Source organism: Phlebotomus papatasi, chromosome 1, assembly GCF_024763615.1.
Source record: "Phlebotomus papatasi isolate M1 chromosome 1, Ppap_2.1, whole genome shotgun sequence".
NCBI lineage: Eukaryota > Metazoa > Arthropoda > Insecta > Diptera > Psychodidae > Phlebotomus > Phlebotomus papatasi.
Genome location: NC_077222.1, coordinates 7,338,059 through 7,364,641, shown reverse-complemented (window position 1 = coordinate 7,364,641; position 26,583 = coordinate 7,338,059). Strand labels below are relative to the sequence as shown.

Here is a 26,583-nt window from a genome sequence, read left to right as displayed (position 1 = left end):
GAATTTTGGCCGCGTGGCGAAAATTTTCTTTTCATCGTAGCGCTCCTGTCGGATAAAAATTGAAGTAGTTTATGACATTTCATTCACTCGATCGGGGTGGAAATTGTAATTTTTATTTGTTAAAATATTTCCAATTGTGTGCAATTTTTCATGTCTACGGCAGTGTTTAGTGAATCTACAGTGTATTTAGTGTATTGTGGCAATAAAATCTTATGGTGATTTAAGTGGAATCTGTGCAAAAATCATGACTCAACTATGACGTAGTTCATTAGGTTAATTTCTCTGCTTGTTTTGTTTTGTACCTGAATTTCTGTGCTTTTCTCTCCTTCTTGCCCATTTAAATGCACCAATTTTGCTAAATCATCAACTTTCAGTGATGGATTATGATGAAATTTGGACATTTATCCTCTCATTCACCATATTCACATCCCTGACAACGATGCTGGCCGCTTGCCTGTGTTGCCGGAAGAAAGTGCCCAAGTACGTACAATATGCTCAACATCTAACTTTATTTCCTCCTCCTTTTCCCCCTTTTTTAATATTCTCAATAGATGCATCACAATCAATTGCATAAAATGTGTTGTTCTCTAGATTTATGTGCTGAGTAGCTAATGCATCAAAATTTCATTAATTGGAAAGTGTGTGTGCATTTTGTGCACAAGAAATGAACTAAAAACTAAACGGTTGACTGCATTGTTTTTCCCTGAATGTCGTCGCAACCATAAACTGTGCCAGAAACTGTTAAAAGTTTACTTTACTGAAGAGAAGGAGAAACTCATTTGAGCATTTCCTACAGTTTTTTTTCATGTTTTGCGATACCAGGGAGTAGTATTATCAATAAAAATGTGCACTGTACGAGTGAAGTGCATTGAAAAAGAAATTATCAAATTTCTTGGGCTCATACACATTTTGCCGTGAGCAAGGTGCCTAATTCCACAGACTGATAGGTAAAAGAGAAAACAAGCAAATATTGAAGGAGAGATAGCAGAGATAAGAGGCAATTTCTACCTCGTATATTGCCCATTTTACTCAGAAACTTATCAGTAATATCAAATGAAAGGAACATACCGTAGTAACCTTATTTATTTATAGTATTTGGCGGCATTTAATTTATGATAAGCACGTGACAGTCCTTCCCAGATGATCTAATAATATTATAATAACAGGGTATTACCAAATTAGCACTTTGAGATCATCTCAAGTGGAAAAAATGTAGCGCTAAATTATAGAAAATTCGGTTTTAAATCATTGGATCACGCGAGGAATTTCCTATAAATTACAAGAAGTTAAGCGGAAAAGCGGCGAGACAAGTTTGGTTAGAACTAACATAACCTAATACGTAAGGTAATCTCTGGGGCAAAAAGTGACAACAAAATCTAGGATAAATATCTATCGGACAGAGCAATATAATTAACAAATTGTATGTTTTTCTTTATTGAACAAAATTATTGTATATTTGGTTTTATTCCTAAACTAAAAATTCACTTAAGAAAAAAAATTTACCGAGGTTTGTGGAAAAATTTACGAGAATGTTTTGGCCCTGGACAAAACGTATTATTTTTTTACTTGCAGAAAACTTGAAAAGTTTTAAAATAAAACATTCTTTTGAGAAATTTATCATTCTACAACTTTGTAAAAAGATATAGGGGAAAGTACTCTCCCTTCGAACGTTCATGCCTTCGAATATTGTGAATTTCTTTTGGTTTTTCTAAAAAACTTACACATTTCTATCAAATATTAGTTAGCTTATTATCAATTACGAGTCTCCTCCAAAAATAGAGGGCCTAGTGATGCGTTTTTATGCTTTTATAAGAAAAAATTGAAAATGGACTCAAAGCTTCATTTTAATATAGAATTTTACATGTGTTTTTTCCTATTTAAAATGATTTTTTGAAAAACGTGACTAGTGTAAATGGGGTTAATTAAGGTTGATTTTATCGTCAACATAGTTTTTCTCGAGAAGGATACCATTTTTGTGGGTGGTGGATAACTTGCAAAATCACCCATACCTTGCCTTCGAATTTAAGAATTTCATGCCTTCGAATGCTTATCTAGTAACACTACCGCCATTTAATATGTCACATGTTATTCCACAACCTCACATTTTTGTATGTTTTGCTTCACATTGCGCTCGAAAAATCCTCAAGGATTCTAGTAGTAAAGCAAATAAATTCACCGTCACTGCTGACTAAATGCATTGTATATAATGTACTTACTTAAAAGTAGGATTATTCTTGTATCGCGAGGAAAATAGCAAATTTTGTAGCTTTATTTTCATTTCACCCCAATCGGAATGGTGACAGTGTAATGTGTTGCCTTTTTGAGAGTATTTCATTGCTCACCATGGTGATTTTGCAGGATCACACAAAGGCAAGACACTTGGATTGATATCATTTAAGAAACAATTTCCAAAATTTTGTTTTTATTTGTTTCCGGAAACAAAATAACTTCAGTTATTGACTTCAAAATGGCATGAAGTATCACCCTTCTCTTTTTGCAGTCGTATTTTAGGGTTGTCATATCGATAATATGGCTTTTTAAACAATTTATTCCTACTGGAATAGCAGTATTTCAGAAAAATTGGAAAAGATTCTTTTCGTTAGCGTTTTTCTCTGTATTAATAGTTTCAGTGAGTGTATTAGACCTCAGTCTAATCAATAATAGATTGTTTAGTTTTTCGATAGAAATATTTTCCGAAAAAATTCTAGATTCAAAGGCATGTACCGTCACATACGAAGGCAAAAATTGTACCATGCCTTGGACCAAATCGACGTAGTAGTTTTATTTACCTCATAAAAAGAAACTAAGGGATTTTGAATGGTAAATGATATAAGCATGGGATCTCAATTAACTAACGATTTTTTCGGTTTAATGAAAATTGGGATTCATTTTCGATTTTCCCAGAAAAAAAATTCATCAAGTTTGAACTTCATATTTGTGGTCCAACCTAGAGTACTTTCCCCTAATTCTCTTATCTCGAAAGGAAATGTACGCTTTGAACCCTTGAAGTATCCCAGAAATACTTGATTTATTGATAGAAATGGAGTCATTTATTTCATTTTGATTAACTTTATTACTGTTATACGGGCTTCAGACCTAAGGCTTAGCCATATGGCTTAACTTCTCTAATTTCTTTTCAGTCAAGATGTTTTGGAAAATTTTGACTTAGGACTGGATTATTAAGGGCAAATGACCTATTACACTTTGAAAAATCAATAAAATCGGTTGCTGTTTAAGGTTTTGAGACCCTCCGGAACTGGGCTAAACCTCTAGTCTGAAGACGATCTTAGACATATTTTGTAAGGAAAGAAGAATGGTCAATTTCGGTCCCGGATTCACCACGAATGGGACCTATGTCAATGGATAGACATTGGCATAGGTAACAACCTTTGCTCTGTGACCAATATTTTAAACCATTGAGGAAAAGTTCTAGAGCATAAAAACTGTTTCTTAGAAGGAAGAATGGTCAAAAGTATATGGGCGCTGGTTCATCTTTATCCAGAAATGAGAGTAAAATACGTTTACTCTCATTTCTAATATAATCTAATATAAGATAATATAAGTTCTAATATAAGATTTAAAAATTGGCGGAACCCAGGACGATAAACGCTGGGAAAAATAACCTTTACACTTCCGAAAAATCCCAATTTTGACAACGAATTACGCAATAATTGCTGAAACGATCTTGATGAAATTCGGTATAGGGTCAGTGTTTGACTTGAACTTTTTATCCATGCATACCATTCCCTCCCCACACCCTCCATTCTGATAGCCCCCATACAAAATGAGAGCATTTTACTTTATAACTCCTTTCTGAGAAGAGGTGTTTTCAACAATCCTCACGAATAATTTTTTGATCGAGCTTGACTGAATGAAAAAAATGAAAAACTAATAACGTTAACAATCATTTTCTAGATTTTTAGATGCATTTATAGATTACCTTTTTTATATTTCATTTTTCGAAAAATAAAGTTTAATTAAGAATTGAGGCGATCAGAGCAAAAAAATTCTAAGTCGTATGCATTTCCCTATTAAAATAGCGTTTTTGTGCTCTGAGCTCCTCAATTTAAGATCAAAATCTAGAAAATCACAAGGAAAATGACTAGGAAAATGTTACTTGAGTTTTTTTTTCTATACATCCGTCTTTGGTACCAATAACTTGCGATGTACCGATGAAAAAGGAAGTTTTATAAAATAATTCTACTTTCTTCTTAAGAACCTTCATCTTAAGGTTTCTCAGAAACTTGACGCGATGTATTGTAAGTTTCTTCGGGAGATTATGTTCAAGAGATACTAAGGACTCCGAAAATGCCGTTGGTTTCCTAACACGTAAAATGTTTTCAGTTTATTGTGCAGTAATGCTCGATGGCTTTGACAAACGATTATTTTGTATGGAAGCTACCAGATGGAGCAGTGTGAAGGCTTTAATCAAAAAATATATATTTAAGCTTAAGTCATACGTCGACTTCAAGTCAGATTTTATTAAGATCAGTTAATACGTTTTTGAGAAGTAACTTGTCAAACTTGTAAATTTTCATAATAAGGACTTTCATAATAAATAAGGACTGACAGTTCTTTTTAGCTTGAGCCTTGGTAATTTTTAAATCACAGATCAATGAACCCATTAATGGACCCAAGGGGGTGACATTAACTCTGAAAAATGGGACCGATTTTAGTGTAAATTTTTACCTGTTTCCGTACACATTTTACGAGATATCTCCGAAACTACATAGGTTGCCAATTTTGAGTTTTCGGTTGCCTCTTCGTTATTAAATTGGCTTTTATTTCGTATTAGTATTTTTTACTTATTCATTCTACAATGACAGAAAACAGCTAATCAACCAAAATGATTTTTCGGCACGCTAGAAACATATGGGAAACATAGGAAATGTCATGCCCCTGAATGGACCTATACTGATATCTAGGGAAAGGTTGGACCAGCATTTAAACAACTGAAACATGCAGGCTCTCCCCTACTTGATAAAATGCTCAATTTTTTAATGTTTCTTTTTATCTAAATGGCAAAACCAAATGGGCATGAACATTAAGAGATCTAGTTTGGTAATCGGAGGGAAAATTTTCTTCCACCCTGTAACTCAATAACATGTTTTATATATTTTTTTCTGTTTGAACAGACTTTCTTGCATAATACTTGTCGGCATGAGAATGTGATTTACGATACGTGTGATGTTCAAAAAAATATGTATTCTCATAGTATTTTCCTTTCAAATTAACATTCTTTTTTTTCTATTTTATTCTCACTTGTTTCGCTGATTCTCAAAAAGAATAAATAAAACTTCATAATCTCACAAATGCTAATTTATTTCAAATGTGCCTTTTTGCTGCGAGGAAGAATTTTTCAACGATATTATGAGTATTAAGTCAGCTCCTTTTCACCACAATTCACAATCCTATTTGTGTATGGTTGTGAGATATGTGATCTTCACTAATCAAATTAGATCAATTGACTAAAGTGTTAAGCAACGAGATAATGTGGAAAAATATTTTCAGTAATATTAAATTTCATCGTGGTTTTTTGCTTCTAAACTCAACCACATTACAGTTCATGGGAAATGTTCTGTGACGATTCTCTTTCTCTCCCTAAATAAACTAAAATATAATAGATTTCTCTGTTGGAAGAAAAGGCAAATGAATGTGCTTTTGTGTGATTCGTGTTTTGACTAAACTCACAATCTCTCAAATGTAATTAAAATGATGAAAAAACAATTTCTAGAAATGATAATTCATACACATTTCAGGGCAAAGTTGCATATTTTGCCAGCACGCTTCATTTAGACAAAATATCTTTGAAATGAAATGAAATTGTTTGAATAAATTTTGTTGGAATGTTGGGTCTTTCTACAGCTAAATAATATTTCTATTTCACAATAAATGAACAACGAAATAGCTGTGAATATCCGGAGGGCGTATATTTAATTTTATGGGCTACTGTTATGTACAAGAAGTGGAGTCCAAAAGTTTCTTATTTTTTTTGCGATATTTGAGAAACTTTTCTATGATTAATAAGGACAAAAATGAGTAAACATTGAATTGTAAAAAAAACAGCATAACTAAATGACAATATAAATCTTCAATAGCAAAAGACGAAAATACAATTAATCTAGTGAAGAAAAATAACAAAGAATTTTTCTGGCACTATTTCATCGTTGAACAATTAATTAATTTCCTCGCCCATTCGACATTTTTATTGCTCGAACTCTGCAGAGAGAACATAATTTATAGGCAAAATAGTAAATGTTAGTCAAGTTTAATTTTAAAAGATTTCACCTAAAATTTTTTAAAAATTAATATAGGGTATGTGTGCCAAATTCCGGCCAGCTTGCATTTCGGCCACATTTTTTGTTTTTCGAATATACATGAATTTTTAGGTTTTGCATACTCTAGAGAATATACAATGCAAAAAATAACAAAAAATGTCTATTCGACGAGCACGATAATCTGAAAAAGACATTGAAAAAATTCCGGGAGGGCACGGAACTATGAGAATGAAGGTGGCCGAAATAAGGCAGCAATGTTATGTCTACATTTTTATTCCCTTTAACACTAAACCTACCGACCGTTTTTGGGTCAAATGACAAACCGCGCTTGGGTAGGATATTCAACAAATTCGTCTTGGAATAGAGCAAAAAATTAAAATGTAAACACTAAAAAATATATTACATGCATATTTTAAGAAATTCATAAAGTTTGATAGAGACATTGTACCGTTTAAATATGTGTTAATTTTAAACCGGTCAATTTGACCGGGTCTTGGTAGGTTTAGTGTTAAAAATGATTAAGAATGAATTTAGAGAAAATAAAGACCATAAACTGTCTACAAGGTTCCAAGAAACACTCCTCATTAAAAAGTAACAAAAATATTCAATATCTTAAAAATATTACATTTCAAACTTGAGACTTTGGCGGTTGCATGCAACTATGCCGAAATTTGGCACACTTACCCTACGCCTCTGTAATACTAAAAGTGCGATAAAATTCTTCTGTTTTACGATGTCAAAGGATTCATAATATTCATCTAATTTCAAAAATTTTTAACGTTTTAAAAAATAGATAGCGTTTTTTGTCCATTTTTTTTAAGGTCCAGAGACCAAACGGTTAAAGATATCTACTTAGCGTTTTCTAGAGTCGTCCTTTTTTTATTAATATAATTATTTTATTGATATTTTTATTAATTATTATTTAATAATTTATTAAATAATTATTTTTAGTAATTTATTAAAGGAAAAGATAACTTTAAACGCGTTTTTCTCAAAGATCCTTTTTTTCTCTTTACCGGATTTATAAACAATTACTTAACGTATGACACAATTTAATAATTTCAACATTAATAATTTCTAATAACAAACAAAAATGAAGGTATTTACAACTAAAAATAAGATGTTCGAGATGTACAAGATGGCGTGGTTGTCATCTTGATTTGACATTTCTGTCCGCCAATTTGAAATAACTGTCAAAACAGAAAACTCCTCTGATTGAGCTGAAATTTTAATATGCTGTAGCTAATGTCAAGACCTTTTCAGAAGATACACATTATCCGACTTAGGTCATACTATGGTTATGCCCTAGACACACTTACGACTTAAGCCGAGAGACGGGTTAGTGGAAAATGATAGAAATGCGGTTTAACCATTATTTCGAATACAATTACGCTAAGTCGTCTCTCGGTCAATCCTCAAGTCTGTCAAGGCCCTTAGATACAGGAGTTCAAACTTGAAAATTTAGAATTTTTTTTTTCATTTTTTCATGAATTTAAAGCTATTGAACGCTTCCTTTTACAATAATTTTTAATAGTTAAAGTTTAAAAAGTGTCTAAACGGCTCATTTTTTAACCTATCTTGACAATTTTGGGTTTATTTGAAAGGTCTTCGAATTCTATACAAATTTTGATTGAATAAAAAAGAAGATTTTAAATTCGAAATTAAATTTTTAATTAGGTGATTTATGAATTGATTAAAAAACAATTTCAACTGGCAAGCACAGAAAGTCGAAGTTCATAGCACAATAAGTTACTCTGACTCTCCGAAGAAGTTACTAAGTCTTGATATAGCAATGAAGTACGAGCATCCCACAAAGTCTAGGTTACTTTGTCTTCTTTTTGTTATTAGATATTGTGAAAGAACAACAAAAAAGTGTGTTTAGCAATATTTGTTTTCAGTTTTTTTTGTGTTTTCTTTTCTTCTTGCTGTCTCTGTGTGCTTCAAAAAAAAAAAGGAATGATCTGTTGGGCTTGGAAGGCATGGTTAAGATAAAAAATCCAGATGACAATCTGCACAATTCAACATCGGCTCTCAAGACCGATACAGTGGATTCTGTTGCTGATAATGATGTTAAAAGGTGGCTTATATCATTTACATATATTTATCTGTTATATATCTTTCACTCTGTCAATGCGAATGCTTCCAATTGCTTTTGAAAACTGTTTACTGTTGAACTTGATCTTGATGGTGTGCTAATTGAGTTGATATCTAACTTGTGTGTTAAATTGCATTAGATCTAGCAATGCACCACATCGAAGTCTTCCGGACATTCCAGCGAGTGATCAAGCGGCAGTTGATACGAATTCCGATCTGTATGCCACAGTCGGGGACAAAGTACAGGGGAGACCGCAAGGCAGAAGTCGTAAGTGATTGAATTGATTGGTGTCAATTGACAGGGATTGCCGTTCCAGTTGTCTGATGTTTTTTTTTTTTATTTTCTTTTATTGCTTATTATGTATTTGATTCTTATTGACACATTTATTATCCCCATTAAAATGAATTTATATTGAGGAAAATTAAGCTACAGAACTGCTAGAATTAGGTTCGGTGCGAGATGAGTTATCTTTTCCAAATTTCCTTGGATTTTCACTGGACGCTGGTTTTACATGAGAATCGAACTTAGGATATTTGCTAAATACTGGTAGTTTTCGATTTGAGAGTTTCGGAAACTACCGCCCACCTTCTCTTGTTAAATTACTTTAACAATTTACTATTTAAAATATCCTTTAATATAAAACACATTTATTAACGTATTGAGAAAAAAAAGTTTGTTGCGATTTTCTATTTTAGCCGGGACACACTTGAGGGGATTATCCCAGGCAGCAAGAAGGGGATGTCTCGGGAACAAAAAATGGAAGATATCCAAGATTCAGCGGTACATAGCGCATTGTACTCATTGTATGCATTGTCATTGCCAAGTACTCCAGTTTAAACAGACCGCAACTGGTAGTATTACGAAAAATATGAGACTGTAATATGCACTAATGAATCTTGGGAAAATTTTTATAAGGTTAACCTGTCTGATTTTGTTCGTCAGAGATAGCTTTTTTCTCAAATTTTAAGAGATAGGAGATTTTAGAATTTCTCTAGAATTTCCCACCCTTGGTAAAGATTTTTACTGATCGAACTCCACAGAGACAGCAGTATATGATCCCTCGAGTTTTTCGCACCCCCAAAATTTCCACCTTCCATCCCCCCCCCCCAAAGACCGCTTTTCTCAACAAGCTTTCAGATGATTTCTCAGAAATGTCACGCTTTTTGTCCGTCTGACCGTCTGTCGCTAGCTCTAGAGGTCAAACAGTAAAAGATAGCGACTTGGAACCTTCGAAGTCGACCAAAGGATAGTTAACATGCCCCTTATTCCCATACCCCTCCCCTTCCCGTCCAAAACCATGTTTTTTTGGGATTGCTCGAAAATGCGGCGAGCGATTTTTTTCAGATATGTTTTAGAGATTACCCAGGCGGACAATTGACCATATACGATAATACCGTTGAATCATTCCTAATAACAGTTTTTCAAAGTCAAAGGTTAAAAAAGGTTCTAAAGAGCGCATTTATCAAGCGACTGGGGTCATGTTTGGGCTCGTTGGAAAGGTCTTAGAATTTCCGACAAAACTGAACCGGTTCTAATCGGTTTTGAACCGATAATACATCGATTATTTTGAGCAATGTTTTGAATGTTTTATAAATCCGTTCAAATCGGTTGTGAACCGTTAATTAACCGGTTATGAACCGATGAATAATTCTTGTGCTAAAATCCATTTTATTACTATTAAAATTATTTTGTAGGATCTTTCGAGTGATTTACAAATCGGTTTAAATCGGTTGAGAATAGGTAAACGGTAAATGATGCGAAAGTACTTTTGAGGGACAGCACCTAAGTCATGAATTCGAACACTTCGCAAAGCCTGGGACGCTTTGCCACATCTTTTTATATGAGAAAAGTATGCTATCTTGGAAAACTCTTCTTGGTTCCCTCCTCAAGATTAAATCTCTCTGCCTGTTATAATCCCTCTACGTGTCTTGGCTAAAATGAAATTTTGTCAAGCTTTTTTTATTTTATTTTTTTTATTTGGGGTCGAAGGAACACCTATTCAGCAAGGAATACCTATTGCCACACTGAGATAAATCCGAAAAGGTTAAAATAACTTTCCCGAAATGTTTATTTTACCCTGCAGTATTGATCCTAAATCGTTGTAAATATTATGCTTTTTAGGTGTATTAGGGGTTAAAGTTACCCTTTTTATGTTAATTTTACCCTTTAAAAGGTGTAAAATAACATTAAAAAATGTCGATATATTTTTATACCTAAAAAGTGTTAAAATTAGGAGGAAAAAAAGTTAATCGGACCCCCATTTTTTTCTCAGTGCAGTTTCCTCATAATATTAAAATTAATTAATATATCAAATAAAATGCAAGTAATATTAAGATTTTTTCTTTAATCTTCCCTTTTCTAAAAAAAGATGTTTAAATTGTGTATCTCAAATAGAACAAAATAAGGTGCCAATAGGTCATGATATGACTTCTTGAAGTGTCATTAGGTGTTCCTTCGACACTATTTGTTGTATTTCTTTTTCAAAAGTAACAATATAATGTAATATAATTTGTTAAAAATTTAAAATGGTCAGTAGATGAAACACTTACCCTTTATAAGAGCCGATTGAGTGAGAGCCTCCAGAAAAAAATATACAGTGCCCGCGTTTTCCGCTCTCTAATCCGGATCGGCGTAATCCGGACGAGTTCTCGACGGTTACATTTAAAATAATTTTGAGCTTATATGCATGTGTAATCAGCAATGAAAATTAATTATCTTGTGAAGTTTTTGTTTAATAAATGAAGTATAATAGCATAGAATTCTCTAATTATGTCCTTTTATTCTTTTTTTTTTAAACTAATTCTACAAAAAAAAATCTTGTATTATATTTTCGAGACGTTGAACAAATTCAAAAAATCCATCCGGATTACACGAAGCGGACATCTGTCTTTGTTGTCTCCCAATCATCCGAATTACAAAGCGGGCACTGTATTTCGGAAAATTGTTTGTGAAAGTTTGTACTTTTCCAGAGAAGATCGCGTGACGAGCGTTCTTTCTATTACAAACATTTGTTCGTAAGTGTTCGTAAATACACAGAAAAATGTTTGTAAATTTTTTTTATTTGTTCGTAACATTTTGTCAGACAAACAAAAGAAAAAAATGTTTAAAAAGAACAAAAAAATACAAACTTATACAAACTTTTTAGTGAACTAGACAATTTACAAGTATTTTGCTAATCCCCTATGGAATTCACAAACATTTACGAACTTTTTACAAAATACTTTTTCCTGTGCATTCTAGCGCCATCTTTGGAATCTTTGCGAACTCTTAGTGTTCTTTAAAGTTATTTTCATAACACTTTTTTATTTTAACGGCTATTCATTGAGAAAACAAACAAGTAAAATCGATTAAGAAGAATTTTAGAGGTATAATTTTCAGACAGATGGAACGGATGTTCCTCTTGTGTAGAGATTTCAAGTAAAGCGACTAATAAATCGAATAGTATATCGAGGAATAGTATTACAGTGAATTAATTCAATTGCAGCTTCGAGCTTGAAGAAGCAATCAGTGTCTCAGCATAGTTCTTTGAGTCAGGCGGATGACGTTAGTTCGCCTTATGCTAGTGTTCGTTCCCCTTCGCATGCTTATGACAAAATAAGAAAGACTGAGCATCCCTATGCTCAGTTGCAGCCAAATCAGAGCAATCCCCCAGCTGATCACAATGGTATGTCCCGAAGGGCTTCCAATGAGAGTCTTTTGGGGACAAATGAGCCCACTGGAGCTGACATTCCGGCAGCTTCAGCAATTGCTGGGAGGATTTCGGCAAGCCAGGAGCTGCCGTATATGACTCCACCAATTGCTCAGCCACAGCATTTCAGTGGGGATTCACAGGATTCTTCCAAAGGGTACACGAGTATCAGTGTCCGGGAACCACTGGCTAATATTATAGCACAGACAAATAAACAAAATGCACAAACGAGAAGGAGAGACTTGAGTGATTCTCACTATGCCACTGTTTCCGATGATTCCGACGAAATGTACGCAGCTATCGATGATCCCAATAATCCGGCGGATCTGTATACAAGTGGATCGGAAACTTATGCACAAATCCAACCACCAAATGCCATGGTGGTGTCCGTGGAGATTAATACTCCAGCAACTGCGAGGAATGAAGATCAAGTGGTTGAAGTGGCTTCTCCACAGCAAAACATTGATATCCCAGCACCGTCTCTTGTGGACAATTTCCGAGCTCAGGCAACTGTTCACTCACGTCAAGCCTCTTCGTCCAGTGTCACGAGTTCCATTGGCATCCTGGGATCACCGAAGCCAGAGAAGCGTCAGGCAAATTCTCCACTTCCACCGACGCCAAAGAGTGGCAAAACTGTTGCTCACTATGCCTCCAGCAATTCTAATCTCACTTCCACCAGTTCCACGCAATCTGGGAGGAATTCAGTGGCTTCTGTTGTGGATACGCATCAATTGATGGAGACCAAGGGAGAAACACTTCAGCCAGGAGATGACGATCAAGCTGCCAACAAATGCAAAAAGAGTCCGTCCAAGGATTTAGAGGGCATGTATGCCAAAGTAAGTGCTTTAATGGCTTTGATATTATTCAAAAATTAGTGTTACACTTTTTAGGACATTGCAATTTCAAATGACCGCCGCTAGTGGCGCTAAAGAGAAAATTTATGATTATTTATTAGCAAAGACCCACACTCCCGTGTACGTTCCAACAACAACATCTGAACTGTGCAATTTGTTTCCTTAATCCTTGAAGTTCAGATTACAATTTTCTCCTTCACCTTTCTTCCAATTTTTCTTTAAAAAAAGAAACACAGAGCCGAAGAGAAAATTTATGACAATTTATTAGCTAAGACTCACTCCAGCGTTTATGATTCAACGACAATATCTGAACTGTACTATTTGCTCGAGTAATCCTTGAAGCTCAGATCACATTTACTTCTTCACTCTTTCCATTTTTCTGAAAAGAAAAATTTGTGGAGTTGAAAAGAAAATTTATAATCATTTATTAGTAAAGACACACATCACCGTTTATGTTCCAACGAAGGTATCTGAACTGTGCAATTTCCTGCATAATTCTTGAGGCTCGGATTATATTTTTCACCTTTACTTTTCCAACTTTTCTTTGAATAAAATTGGTGGAGTTGAAGAAAAAATTTATGATTATTCATTAGTAAAGACCCACACCACTGTGTAAGTTCCAACTACAACATCTGAGCTATGCAATTTGTTTCCTTAATCCTTCAAGTTCAAATTACAATTTTCTCCTTCACCTTTTCTTCCCATTTTTCTTTGAAAAAAAGAAACTTATGGAATCGATGAGAAAATTTATAATCATTTATTAGCAAAGACTCACTCCAGCATTTACGTTCCAACGACAATATCTGAACTATGCTATTTGCTCGCGTAATCCTTGAAGCTCAGATCATTTACTTGTTCACTCTTTCCTTTTTTTCTAAAAAGAAAAATTGGTGGAAATGACAAGAATATTTATAATCATTAGTAAAGACACACACCATCGTTTCCGTTCCCACGATAGCATCTGAACTCTATTATTTGCTCGCTTTTATCCTTCAGGCTGAGATCATATTTATTTCTTCACTCTTCCGATTTTTCGTTAAAAATATTTCTGGAGTTGTAGAGAAAATTTATATTTATTCATTACAGTAAAGACACACACCACCGTTTAAGTTCGAACGACAGTACCAAAACTGTGCTGCAATTTGTTCGCGTATTCTTTGGGATGCGGATCATATTTACTTTTCATTCTTCTAATTTTTCTTGAAAAGTTTGGTGGAGCCGAAGGGAAAATTATTATCATTCGTGCAGTGTGTCTTGGCTAACCATGAAAAGTTTGGAAAAAAGTTGCACAGGAAGATTTGGAAAAAATTCTTCCATAGGCGTAGATCAGTTTTCCAGCAATATAAGTACTAACTGAAATTAGATTTAACGTTTAATGTTACTCCAAATTCATTTCTGGTTGTTCCGAAAATTTTTGGGACAAATGGGACAAATCGGCTCTGATAAGTAAAACCTTTTCGAAAACACAAAGCCACCCTAAAGCTAAAAGTCAACCCTTTTAGAAAATTGACCGGAAGTATGAAGAGAAAGTGCACATATTCGCCGCTTTAGCGCTGGCTATTCTTCGATTTCGAATGTTCGGTATTCATTTAAAAGTGAATTTTTGTCGATTTTTAGGATGGCAGAACATTTGAATTTCAAGTTCGTTAAAATAAATGTCCTTTCATGATCTTATTACTTTATTACTTTTTAACTCGTTGGTTTTAATTTTAGAACTTCCAACGGGTTCTTCCTTACGTAGGTTGTTTCTAATGCGAATCGGCACAGTGTGAGCTTCACCTGGAAATATTTCTCAAATCATTAAAATTATTACTCTGACTCTATGAAAGGATTGAATTCATTCCATTGCGATCCAGATGACTTGCCGTTTAAGTCGACAACATTAGGAATCACTGAAAAATCTTTGACTATTCCATAAATTTAAACAAATTTGACGGAATTGTAATAGTTCGTGTCTCGACTAAACAATATGATTGGTACTCTTAGTGTCTTCGCTTACCTTTTTTTTAAAATATTTTTGAGTCATTCCTATTCTGCTTTTTTTAAGATTAAAAAATGAGAATTTGTTTAAAAATCGTCATCACTCAAGAATCGACATCAACTCTGACGATAAGACTTTAACGGCATGATAAAAATTTGATGATTAAAGATCAAACTGATTTGGAGTTGCACAAAAGCAAAGACATTCGAAAATCGATTTCGAAAGCGAAGAAAAGATATTTTTAATTCGCGTATGGTGGATAAAATATCATGTTCGAATTTCGAAGTGTCTCGTGTGTCAATATCTTCCCGTTTTCACTTTGTTATAAAAGAAATCAAAGTAACGAAGGGCATCATATTCCTGTATCATTTTTAAATCTCTTCACAATGACTGAGGAATTTTTAGTATGAAAATTCGAAATTGTAATTGAATTTTTCGGACATAGACAATATTTTTGTAAATCGAAAGCTAAGTACCTTTTAGTCGAGACACTTTTGTAGTACAAAACTTCGAATGCGCATTTTTTTCGCATTTTTAATTGTATTTAAAATTTTTATTTAACAAATTACTCTTTGTTGTTTTAATTAAAAAAAATTAAAATAATAAATAAAATTCAATAATTTGTGAAAAATGCTGAGGCTTAGTAAAAATTTGACGGTCAATGTGCTTCTGCCCTTAATCTAATTTCTTTATTCAGTTTTTGTTGGCGTTTATCTCCTAAAATTTTGATTGATACTTAAAATCGCCTTTATAGCAAGACAAATAGAAATAAAATCCTATTGTTTTGACTTTGAATATTCTGAGAATTCTGGCGCACTCCCGCTGTTTTGAAAATAAGAATAAAGTATTGTTTCCGGACAAACTTTCTAATAATCTATTGGCTAGAGGCCAATTTGAAAATTGACTCTCACATTTTCACTATTGTAAAATAAAAAACAGAGAAATTTTCGACAACTCTTTAAGCTCTTAAAATCTCTATTCTGAACAAAAATATTCTATTTCATGTTTTATATAATGCTCAAAATAGCAAAAGACAAAAAAAAATCCATAAACATGTTCTATTAATAGTTTTCAAATCGTTACAAATTCAACAAATTAGAGATTTTGTCTTACAAATGCGTACAAAAGAGTGCCAATTAAAAGAAATAAAACTGTTTGCAGGTGATGAAAAAGAACAAATTATCAAATTTACCATCGCAAAATTCCTCACCGCAAATGGGAAGAAAATTCCCACAGAGCGATCGTGCTTCAACGGCTGAACCGGAAGTCTTTATATCCGATTCGGACATTTCCAATGGGACTCCAGCGACAGATTCTGGGCGAGTTTCTGTGCATGAGAGTCCGGGAAAGTACAGTGTGAGGTCTGCTGGGCACATAGATAACAATTACGAAACGATTGAGAGGAAACTCTCGCGGGGGCGAAGTAGCAGCTACGGGGAGAAGGATCCGGGATACGAAACGATTCCCGGGGATAAAAGAGCCACTGAACGGGATGTTGTCGATGCACAGAGTCGCTCCTCAGCACCTCCAGGTAAATTTTTGAACAATATTTCTGTTACTAACACTAAATGTTTTTAATCCAAATGTTTTCTTCTCATAACTTTTGTGCATGACAAATTTATTCAAAACAATGGAGATTGTGAAAAATCAATCGAGGTATAAAATATGTCGTAATTATTTTTTTTCAAAAAGTATTCTTATGAATATTTTAGAAAGTTAAAAAAAAAATGAAATTCATATTTTATTGAAATTCTGTATTTCTTTTAAGTTGCGTCCATCGCCATCTTAGCGATACACTAGATCCCGGTATTATGCACATTTTCGGAACCGAAAAAAACGCGCATCGAGAAAATTTGCATACCCGCAGGGGCTTTCTTTTGAATAAATCGGCCGTAGAACGAATTTCTCGCGGAGTAAAAGAAGTTCAAACAAAAAGACTCAACTGTTTAATAAAAATGCATTAACAAACAGTACTTTTTGGTCAGAGTTCTAAAGAAATGGTTAGAATATTTAAAAAACTTACGTTAATAAAAGAAATTAAAGTTTTATACTCAAAAAGTAACAAAATGTTTTCAAATTTCCGCGTCGCAAAAAAAAGCGGAATAGGAATAACAAGCGAAAAATTCCTCGGAATTTTCCAGTATTTTTTCTTGAAAAAATTCATAAGAATTTTCCATAATAGGTTCCAAGGAAAATTTGATGGATTTATGCTGGATTTTTTCAATTCAATTCAATTTCTATTTCAATTTATTTATCTCATTTTCATCTTTTTGCCCCCCCTCCCATGCGGCCATCGCCATCTTAGCGTTGATTCCAACCTCTGGGATAAAATGATGGAAAATCCCTTCACTGGTTGTATGTTTTATGTTACAATATCAGTTGTTACAATTTCATAATTTCATAAATTCTGCGGAATATATCCATGGAAATGCTCGTAGAATTTATGTGGATTTTTCCACCACTCTAATCATAGCTCCAGTTTTTCATACTGGAAAAACTTTGAAAAAAAATGTTTTAGTCAATTTCCATCCTTTTCAAGACCTTAATTAATCCCTTATTTTTGTTCATTACACATTTTCTTTACAAAATTTCAGCAAAATTCATGAAAAACTTTATAAAAATGATTCTAATTAGGTTAATAAAGTTATTAATTAAATTACTAAAAGATGCTGACCTTCACTGATTGAAAATAAATACACTGGACCCAAATTTATTGAGTGGAGCTATAATTATTGCCACCCGAAAATCGCCATTTCGATAAAGGTTCTATCACAGTACTCACAGTTCTAACGATATGAAATTCAAATAGCAATTTTTCATATCGGTTTGAAAATACCTTCAAATGGTTTTTTTTTTTCAAAAAAAAAATTTTTTCAAAGTTTTTCCAGTATGAAAAAGTGGAGCTATGATTATTGCCAGCAGTGTAGTTTGTAATCATCCACAAGAATCGGTTTTTTATCGATTCTAAATAGTCCAAAAGAATTCTTTTTTCAATGGGTACCCAGAGTCCCAAAGGATACAATAGAGTTAAAATGTATTTTCTTACAATTTCCTGTAGAGAAAAATTAAAATTTAGTGGTGATTTTTATGAATCTGCTTCGGTTTGCTCAGCTTCGTACAAAATTTGGCCACCTGCGTATACCTCTTTTTTACCATAAATACAACACCGGACACAAAAATTTGTACATCAGTGTTTAGACGGAACTTTCTTACAGCTGTTTTTAGGAGGTATTATGCATTTCAAAATCAATTTTATGATATATTTACATTTTTAACACTTGTGTCACTTGGACAATCATTTTTCACTGCACTGTGACCGTCAATTAAGTGTGATTCTCTCATAATCGCTCCTATTGTAATCCTCGGATTTTCACAATTTTATTAATTATTTACAGATTGTCGTGTTGTTATTAATAAATTCAATTGAATAATTATTCTTCGGCATTTTTTGCTATATTTCACTTCCACTGTTTTATTTAGCTGAGATTCTTTACAATCTCAGCTTTTGTGGTCACAGGTGAAATCCGACCTCGTCAGATCGGGCCCAAATTTTGGATGTACACGTTTTGACACTCATAGATTACGAAAATCATGTGTACAAAAATCGTTTCGTGGACGTCCGTCCCGTCCGTCGTATAACCACTTCTGGAGAGAAAACGGAAAGAGATATCGACAAGCGGTTTTCGGCTAAGGTTAAATGCCGATGGGCGGCTAGAAGTAGGTGATGTCAGATCCACCCCCCACCCCCTCCTTCCGCCATTTTGAAATACTCCTAAATTTTGATTTTTCAATAACTCAGCCCCTATGGCTTCGATCGATCTCAAATTTTAGTATGTTATAGCTGGGCCTAAGAGCTTTCGATCGATACCAAACTTAAGCCCCTCCGACCCCCCTGACCCGAGCTAGAGGGGGTTAAAAATTCAATTTTCAAATGGTCATATCTCCGGTTCTAATTATCCGAATTTGAAAACTTTTGGTGTTTTGGAAAACTCTCGTGGAGTACTACAAGTTTTATGACACTCCAATTTCACACGATTTAATCGAAGGTTCGATTAATCGAAAAATCGATTTTCGATTAATCGATCTCGAATATTTCGAAAACTAGACGATGCTTTTTCTTTATATTTTAATATGTTGTAGCTGGGGTCGAGACCTTTCCAACGGTGCGTCGCATTCCTCCCTCGATGTTCCCTGACTCGAGCTATAATCAAAAATGTCTTGACCGGACTGCATTTTCTGTATTTATAAAGGGATTTCGATGAAATTTTAGCCTATTTTGTATCTGAGAGCACGATCTTTCTAATAATGGGTCCCATCCGTCTCTACCCCAACCCACTGTACCCCGACCCTTACTATACCCATATGGACCGGACTCTATCACTTATGTTTATTAACCGATTTCAATGAACTTTTTTTTCTTTTGTTGGTCTTCCCTATTCAGACTATTTAAAATAGAAAATGACCAGTGATAAGCCCAGATAAGCTTATAGTAGCTGAGATTCTTTACAGGTGACCTCGAAATGCGTGCAACTCGGGGTGCTTGCAACTCAGAATGCGTGAAAATTCGATTGTGAGTTGAATTTTGAGGGTAAAGAATCGCGTCGAGTAAACTGTTCTCGGCAGTCGAAATCTATGAAATTGGCTCGACGCGATTCTTTATGGCTCGGGCACACCTTTTAGATCAAGAAAATTTCATGAAGTCGAATTTCGGATCTATTTCTTTCTCACGTGTTTTGCATATCTATCTCATTCTTTCGCACTCTTCTTCTTCTCTTAAACATCACTCCAAATTCAATTTAGCTCAATCGAATTTGGTATGCGAAAGAATGAGATAGTCATATGCAAAACATGTGAGAAAGAAAGGATTTCGAATTTCGACTTCATGAAATTTTCCTGATCTAAAAGGTGTGCCGGAGCCATTACCCCCAAAATTCAACTCACAATTGAATTTTCACGCATTCCGAGTTGCACGCATTTCGAGGTCACCTGTAAAGAATCACAGCTACCATAAGCTTATCTGGGCTTATCACTGGTTTATATTATGTTACTGTAGTGACTATATTACGGAAATAAAAATAAAAATACTATTTTAAGTGGATTTTATCTAGTTAGCATAGTCATAACGATCCACATAGCGAAGCGCCCAGATTAGTGCGCTTGACAGTATAGCATCTAATAAATCACGAGTTCGAGCACTTTGCAAAGCCTTTGGAACGCTTTGCCACCCCTTTTTCACTGAAATCGAAACGATTGTCCCTATATCACAAAGAAAGTGTTTTTTCGTTTTTTGTCACTTTTGATCTTTCCAAATTTAATTTGAAAAGTACAAAATATTGCACTTTATTTTTTTTTTACAATCTCCAATGTATTTTGCATGAAATTGAATATTTAACTAAAAATCACTTACAATTTTATCATCCTTATTTAGTTTCTTTATCGCATTTTTCCAGATTACCACACACATTGCGTTATTACGTCGTAATTAAAAGCACGTTAATAACCCCTTCAAAATTATTAACAAAAACCTCTAAAAAATAAACAAAAAAAAAAGAAAAACCATTAAGCCTGAAATATTTGGTAAACCACGTTTCACTATTTGCCTTTTTCTTGTAATTCACTATTTTGTTCTTATTTAAATGTTTTTTTTTTGGCTTTAGATATTTTTGGGGGTAAGTTTTTTTGTTTTGTTTTATTTGGACAAATTAATTGATGTTTCCAGGCTTAATTGCGCCAATTGAAGTGCTTAAGACAGCTAACAATCGCAGTGGATACCTGTTCAGTCAGCCAATGGAGGATCCTGGGTATGAGATTGTGAAGCAAAGGGGCATTTCGACATCGGACTATGATCCGAATTATGAGGTTCTTAGGCCGGCTCGGGATGAGGATGGGTACTCGAGGATTTGGGATAAGGGAGGGGAGAAGGGGGTGAATAGGTTGAGTGGAGGGGATTTGTTGGATGGGTATAGTAGTATAAAGGCACCGCGGAAGGTGGATGATTGTGAGGCGGAAACTGATAGCGATGTTCCGGGATATAGTTCAATTCAGGATGTCAAGAAGATGGCTAAAGGGGTGGATATTGAGCCAGGATACAGTATTATTTGTGATAAGGGGGAGGGTGGAGGGGATGCAATGGCTAAGAAGATCAATGCATCCATCAATAACAACAATATTCTCGATGATTCGGACATTTATTCGAGTATTCCGCATTCGGAGAATCCGTCATATTTGAGCATTCAGGACAATGTGCACAATTATTCAACAATTGGAGAAACTCCATCGAGTAGTCAGACATTGATTAGTTCACCGGGATATTCGAGTATTTCTGACACTCTAACAGCAACAACAACACCCTCGAGCGAAAGTATGAGCTCAGATCAGGTCCTCTTTCGCAGTCACATGCAAACAACTTCCAGCAATTATGAATCCCTCACGGGCAGCGAATCTGATCCAAATTATGAGACTGTGAGGTATTTGGGCGTAAAGGAGAATCCCTATGAGAGGCTCCACAATGAGAAAGCATCGAGTCCAGAGTGCCACATTGATGTCAAAAGGCCAAATGATGCAACGGGGGGCGGCGGAGGGGGAGGGGGAGGGGGAGGAAATCATATCAGTGGAAATGGACCAATTCCAGCAGCAAATGTCGAAGGGCAAGAAGTCAGTGACTATTTTCAAGTCTGACCACTTCTGTTGCAATAATATCCTTTTTAAAAAAATAAAAATAAAATAGCATTTTCTTCCCCTTGAGACTGTGCGAGTGTGATGATGTCATTTGAGAAATGAAAAGTAGAAAAAAAAGTTGGAGGATTAAGTAAGATTAAAGATGTGAGCTTAAGATCATTGCTATACGATGGGAAAGAATAAATAGAGGAGATCAAATGCACATGTCTAAAGAGAAATTATTCCGAAAGAAAGTTAAAAAAAAATACATTCAAGCAACTTCTTCATTTGAATATTATGAATATTGGAAGGGTCAATAAGCAATTGTCGTAAGTGTTAAATTTATTTTCACAATACATTTACTGACAAAATGGACATTTTTTCGACACACTGAAGAAAAAAAATTAGGGTTGAATAGCCTAATTCAGAACATGTTCTAAATGGAGACACAAAATTTTTCCTTAATAAACACAGATGGTTAGCCTTTTAAGGACGTGAGAATGTCTAGCAATCCAGTTACTATAACGAAATGTTCTCTAAAAACGTTAAATTCGGGGAAATATTACAATTCCTGTCCAATGCTTTTGTAAGGTTTACATTTGTGAAATTGAAGGGTTTGCGGTTTACCATTACGAAAATTCTTTAGTAGCTTAAACACCAGGTTTAAGTTCATTAAGCAGAGAACTAGATTTAGCGAAGTATAATTTTAAAAAAAATTAATTCAAATCTGAAAAATTTCCATCGCGATTTTACGAGATTTTCTTGGAAAATTTCCACTGCGTTTTACGAAAATTTTCCCTAGCTATCCTTGGAAATTACTTTGGAAAATTCTTTCCAAATGTATATGTTAGTATAAAAAAGGGATCAGAGCCATAATTTCCGAGTGAGAGATCCATTTTCACGCACGATCGTAACTACCCTGCCCAAAGTCTTACAAATTCAATTTCATATTCAATTAATGAAATGAATTGAATTTTCCTCACTTCAATTGCGTCCATCGCCGTCTTAGCGTTGCTTCGATTACTTCCAAACAACTCCGGAATCAAAACGATAAAAGTCACTTTTTTGGTTGTATGTCTTCAAATCCTGAGATCGCTTAAAAGTTTAGGCTGAGCAATCTGAGATACTTGGGGCCAAGCCTGTAAGGCTGTTTGGCTCTAGTAGGGGGAGGCTTTGAACTTTCGCACACAAAAATGATGTTCAAGTTCAATGATTTTTTCTGACTACCATGCAAACTGTATGGATTCTCCAACTATGCCAAAAAAATGTCTTACTTATAAGGTTCATAATCCCACCAAACAAAATCCCAGGAAATCCTTAAATTTTCCTCCAGAGGAAAATGAAAATTTAATGGCGATTTGTCCGATAGATGAATCAAGTTTCTATTATCGCACACGATTCACGCCATCATTGAACACCCCATTTTCACCGTAAATTTTGCACCGAACACTAAAAGTTGCACATCATTGTTTAAAGGGAACTCTAATCTACTTGATTAAACCATTTTTATAAGGAATAAAACATTTTAATATCACTTTTTTGGAACTTTTCTGAGAGATGTTTTATTGACATTAAAAACCATTTTTTGCTTGATTCTACGAGAATTTCACTCCGGAAACGGTTAAATCTGATGAATACTTTCTTGAAAAGTCCAAATATCACCAAATTTACACGAATCAATAAGTTTTTAAAGCTAAAAATTGACTAAAACTCTGCAAGCGAGAAGACCACACAAGATTCCACCATTCCTCCACGGAGCCGGATATGCACAAAAACGTTTGAATGCGCATCATTGAAGATTTCGCTGTTCCTACAGCTGCAGGAATCGGGATTTAGCACAGATATTGAGCTTCAGAGGGTGAACAGGCTAAAATTTTCACAAAACATCTTCTTACGGACAATTTCTTTTCTTTGTCATGCAAAACAACACAATAGTGAGGTTATGTCAAAGATTGTCAAAAACCAGTTGTAAACTGTATGAGCTTATTGCAGATGTGATTCTTTCATTGCACATTCAGTTTGTGAAAGCTTGAAAAATATTTTTATATCAAAGAAATGCAAAATTGCTTAATAATTACTCAACTGCAGCCTATTTGAGTCAAATTACTTCTTGTTTATCAACTTTACGATTTTTAAGTTTTCCTTTTTAGTGGTGGATCAAATTGGTAGATTACAATAGATGTGAATATGAGGGATCGCATCTAAAATGAAGTTTCTTGGAAAATGTGAGAGAAGCCATGTCTTCTATATGCGATCGATGAATCTGAGTGAAGTTTGTGAATTTTGTTCCACCCACAAAAAGTGCCTGTTCAGCCTAAAAGATTTTTACATAAATCTGATTCCTAATAACCCTTCTACCCTCTGTGATAGTAGTTTTTCAGAAAAGTGATATTAATTCTGCACAATCGTATGAAATATTGCACAGCAAAATTACAGTTTTGGACCTGTTTTTATTTTTTGCTTCCTGAAACTAGGAAAAAAGGATTAGACTCTCAATTTTTTCAGGAAAGATGGGATTTAAGGTTAGCTATTACAATATATAGCCATATGTGAGATTTATAAAGGAATATGGGAGAAATTTGAAGTGTCTGAAGGTAGCGTATGTGCGAACGATCAAAGCCTCCCCCTACTAACAACAAATGAACTGTACATTGAGGTTAGGATATCTCTAACGGTTGCAGGGTCCATTTCAGCCAAAGCATGACGGATTCCTATACGCTTTAGATGACGTATACACATCTAGCAGTTTATTAATTACCAAGATAGGCAAGATGTTAATGCTCCTCCTGAATAAAGACCCTCTTCTTTTTTTTTACCGCCCTGACCTTTGGCCTTTATTATTCAAGTATATTGGGCCGCGATCCAAAATCTGGGTAAATCTCAAGTTTTGCTAATTACAAGTGGGAGACACTGTCCTTATGCACTTCCTCTACCTCAATGACAAGGTTATACCTTACGTGTATAAATCCAAAAGTCTTGAAATTATTTTCAATTATTCTTTGGCTTCAGACGACCATATCTACTACATAAGTAAGAGAGTTAACTTTTCCTTTTATACCCTTAGAAGGCATCAGTACTTCACTCTCCTCAGGATATTCGCATGCTAAAGAATGCTCAGGATATTCGGAATCTCAACCTGGTTCTTCTCCTCTTATTCTCTAAAGTTTCGGAGCAGGATGGTTCCATCAGGAATGAAAATTGGTGGAAAGAGGGTGCCAGGGAATTCTTTCACTGTCACTTTTATAGTTATGGACGATGTGAACATGAAGGTGATCAGACTGACCCCATTGCAAAAGAAAGCGGAATAGGAATAACAAGCGAAAAATTCCTTGGAATTTTCCACTATTTTTCCTTAAAAAATTCCATAGGAATTTTCCATAATAGGTTCCAAGGAAAATTTAATGGATTTATGCTGGATTTTTCCTATAGAATACATCCATGGAAATGCTCGTGGAATTTATGTGGATTTTTCCACCAAAATAAAATGGAGAAAAAATGAAGCTGTCACATGCACCTCATGATTTTACTACCGAATTTTATAGAAACGGCAAAGATTACGAGGATTATAATATGTTTTTATAAACCAGCAATAACGAATTGACACTTTGAGCAATAAAAAAATATTTTATTAAAAAAAAATTTTTTTCCTAAAATATATATTAATTAACATAAAAACAGCATTATTTTAGGTTGGCGACCTATTTAATGTAATCACTTCATTATTATCTACACGAAACGCAGCATCGCATAATTAATTATATTATAATTGCCACATGAATCACTAGAAATGTTTGCGGAAGGTTTGGAAACAAATTCTAAAAGTTGCCGCAACACCATTTTATTTGTTTGACATTTCAGAAAACTAGTGGAAAAATCCATATAAAACACTATGGAAAGATAGTGGAAATTTCCATAGGTTTTTTCCAGCTTATCCCGCGGACGTTTCACGTGTGAGTTTCCATATAAATCTTCCGCGGAATACCGCGGAATTTAACGCTGGAATTCCAGCATGTCGTACTAGTAAATTCCATGGAGCACTATGATTTCCATGGAATTTCCGGCTTTAAATTCCATAGGGAAAACTTAGTGGAATTTTAGCGTCAAATTCCAGCGAATTTAGCCATTTGGACGCAAGTTTTCCATTGGAATTTTTGCAGAATTTTGCTATGGGGGAGTTTCTATTCACCTCTATTTCCTATTAGTTCGAGCCCTGCTCCTTCCCCTTTTTTTCCTACTGAACTCTTCTTTTCTTGTGATGTAGCCTCTATGGGACGTGTGATTAATACATTTAATAATTTCATTCGCTATACCTCTTCCTGGGGGCACTGAATGGGTCAAGTGGTAGAGCACTCGCTCTATGATGCAAGCGTCCCGGGTCCGAATCCCCTTTAGGTCACCAGGAATTTTTCTGGCGTTAAAGGTGTTCGGATTGCACCCAGTGAGCTTCACTGCACTTGATTCCTCGGGCATGGGACTGACAATCTCATCCCGTACAAGAAAAAATAATAAATGCATGTCTAGAAATCCCCTTGCGGGAAGGCCTAGTTCCTCTATGGAACGTTGTGCTACCATTATTATTATTATTACTCTCTGGAATAAACTTCTTAAAGAAGAAAAACGGTTTAAAATGTTTTTGCTTTCCAATTGAAATTGAATGCCTCTGGGGTTGGACGTAAGGGTGTAGTTTGTAGTACCTGCATCAGCTCACTTACGTATGCCTGTCTTACTTCTGCCAAAGAAGTTTGGCGATTGCAAAGACTGCTTCAAAAATATGTGAAGAATTTTGTAACAGACAGCTGTAATATTGTCAAAATGGCCCATTTGAGAAATAGTGTGGACGGTGTGGACCCATGTGCTGTCTTGATCGTGCAAATGACAAATAACTTGTTTCAGATGTGTCTCAGAGCAAAAGTGAGCTATTTTAATAGGAAAATGCATATCGTCATTTCGAAATGAGTGTTTTAACTTAATTTTATTTGTATCTGCATTTGTTGCAAACGACGCATCATTACATAATCATTACATAATAA

At 34.6% G+C, this 26,583-nt stretch overlaps 1 protein-coding gene across 2 annotated transcripts; it reads left to right on the top strand.

The window, feature by feature from the left end:
• The first annotated feature begins 63 nt into the window (after window positions 1-63).
• Window positions 64-21,597, top strand: LOC129798655 (uro-adherence factor A). Of its 2 annotated transcripts, XM_055841918.1 has the most exons (7): window positions 64-272; window positions 375-480; window positions 8,233-8,355; window positions 8,513-8,640; window positions 11,858-12,897; window positions 16,058-16,427; window positions 20,616-21,597. In XM_055841918.1, the coding sequence occupies exons 2-7, from the start codon at window positions 377-379 to the stop codon at window positions 21,572-21,574; spliced, it is 2,724 nt and encodes a 907-aa protein (XP_055697893.1). In that variant the 5' UTR covers window positions 64-272; window positions 375-376; the 3' UTR covers window positions 21,575-21,597. The 2 variants fall into 2 exon arrangements, with proteins under 2 accessions (XP_055697893.1, XP_055697894.1); XM_055841919.1 differs by lacking the exon at window positions 8,233-8,355.
• Window positions 21,598-26,583: the final 4,986 nt, after the last annotated feature.

Excerpts from the sequence above, each read along its gene's own strand:
- LOC129798655 (XM_055841918.1), top strand. The coding sequence starts at position 377 with ATGGATTATGATGAAATTTGGACATTTATCCTCTCATTCACCATATTC. Across the intron at positions 8,641-11,857 it reads GAGACCGCAAGGCAGAAGTC|CTTCGAGCTTGAAGAAGCAA; the intron begins GTAAGTGATTGA and ends ATTCAATTGCAG. Across the intron at positions 16,428-20,615 it reads TCGCTCCTCAGCACCTCCAG|GCTTAATTGCGCCAATTGAA; the intron begins GTAAATTTTTGA and ends TGATGTTTCCAG.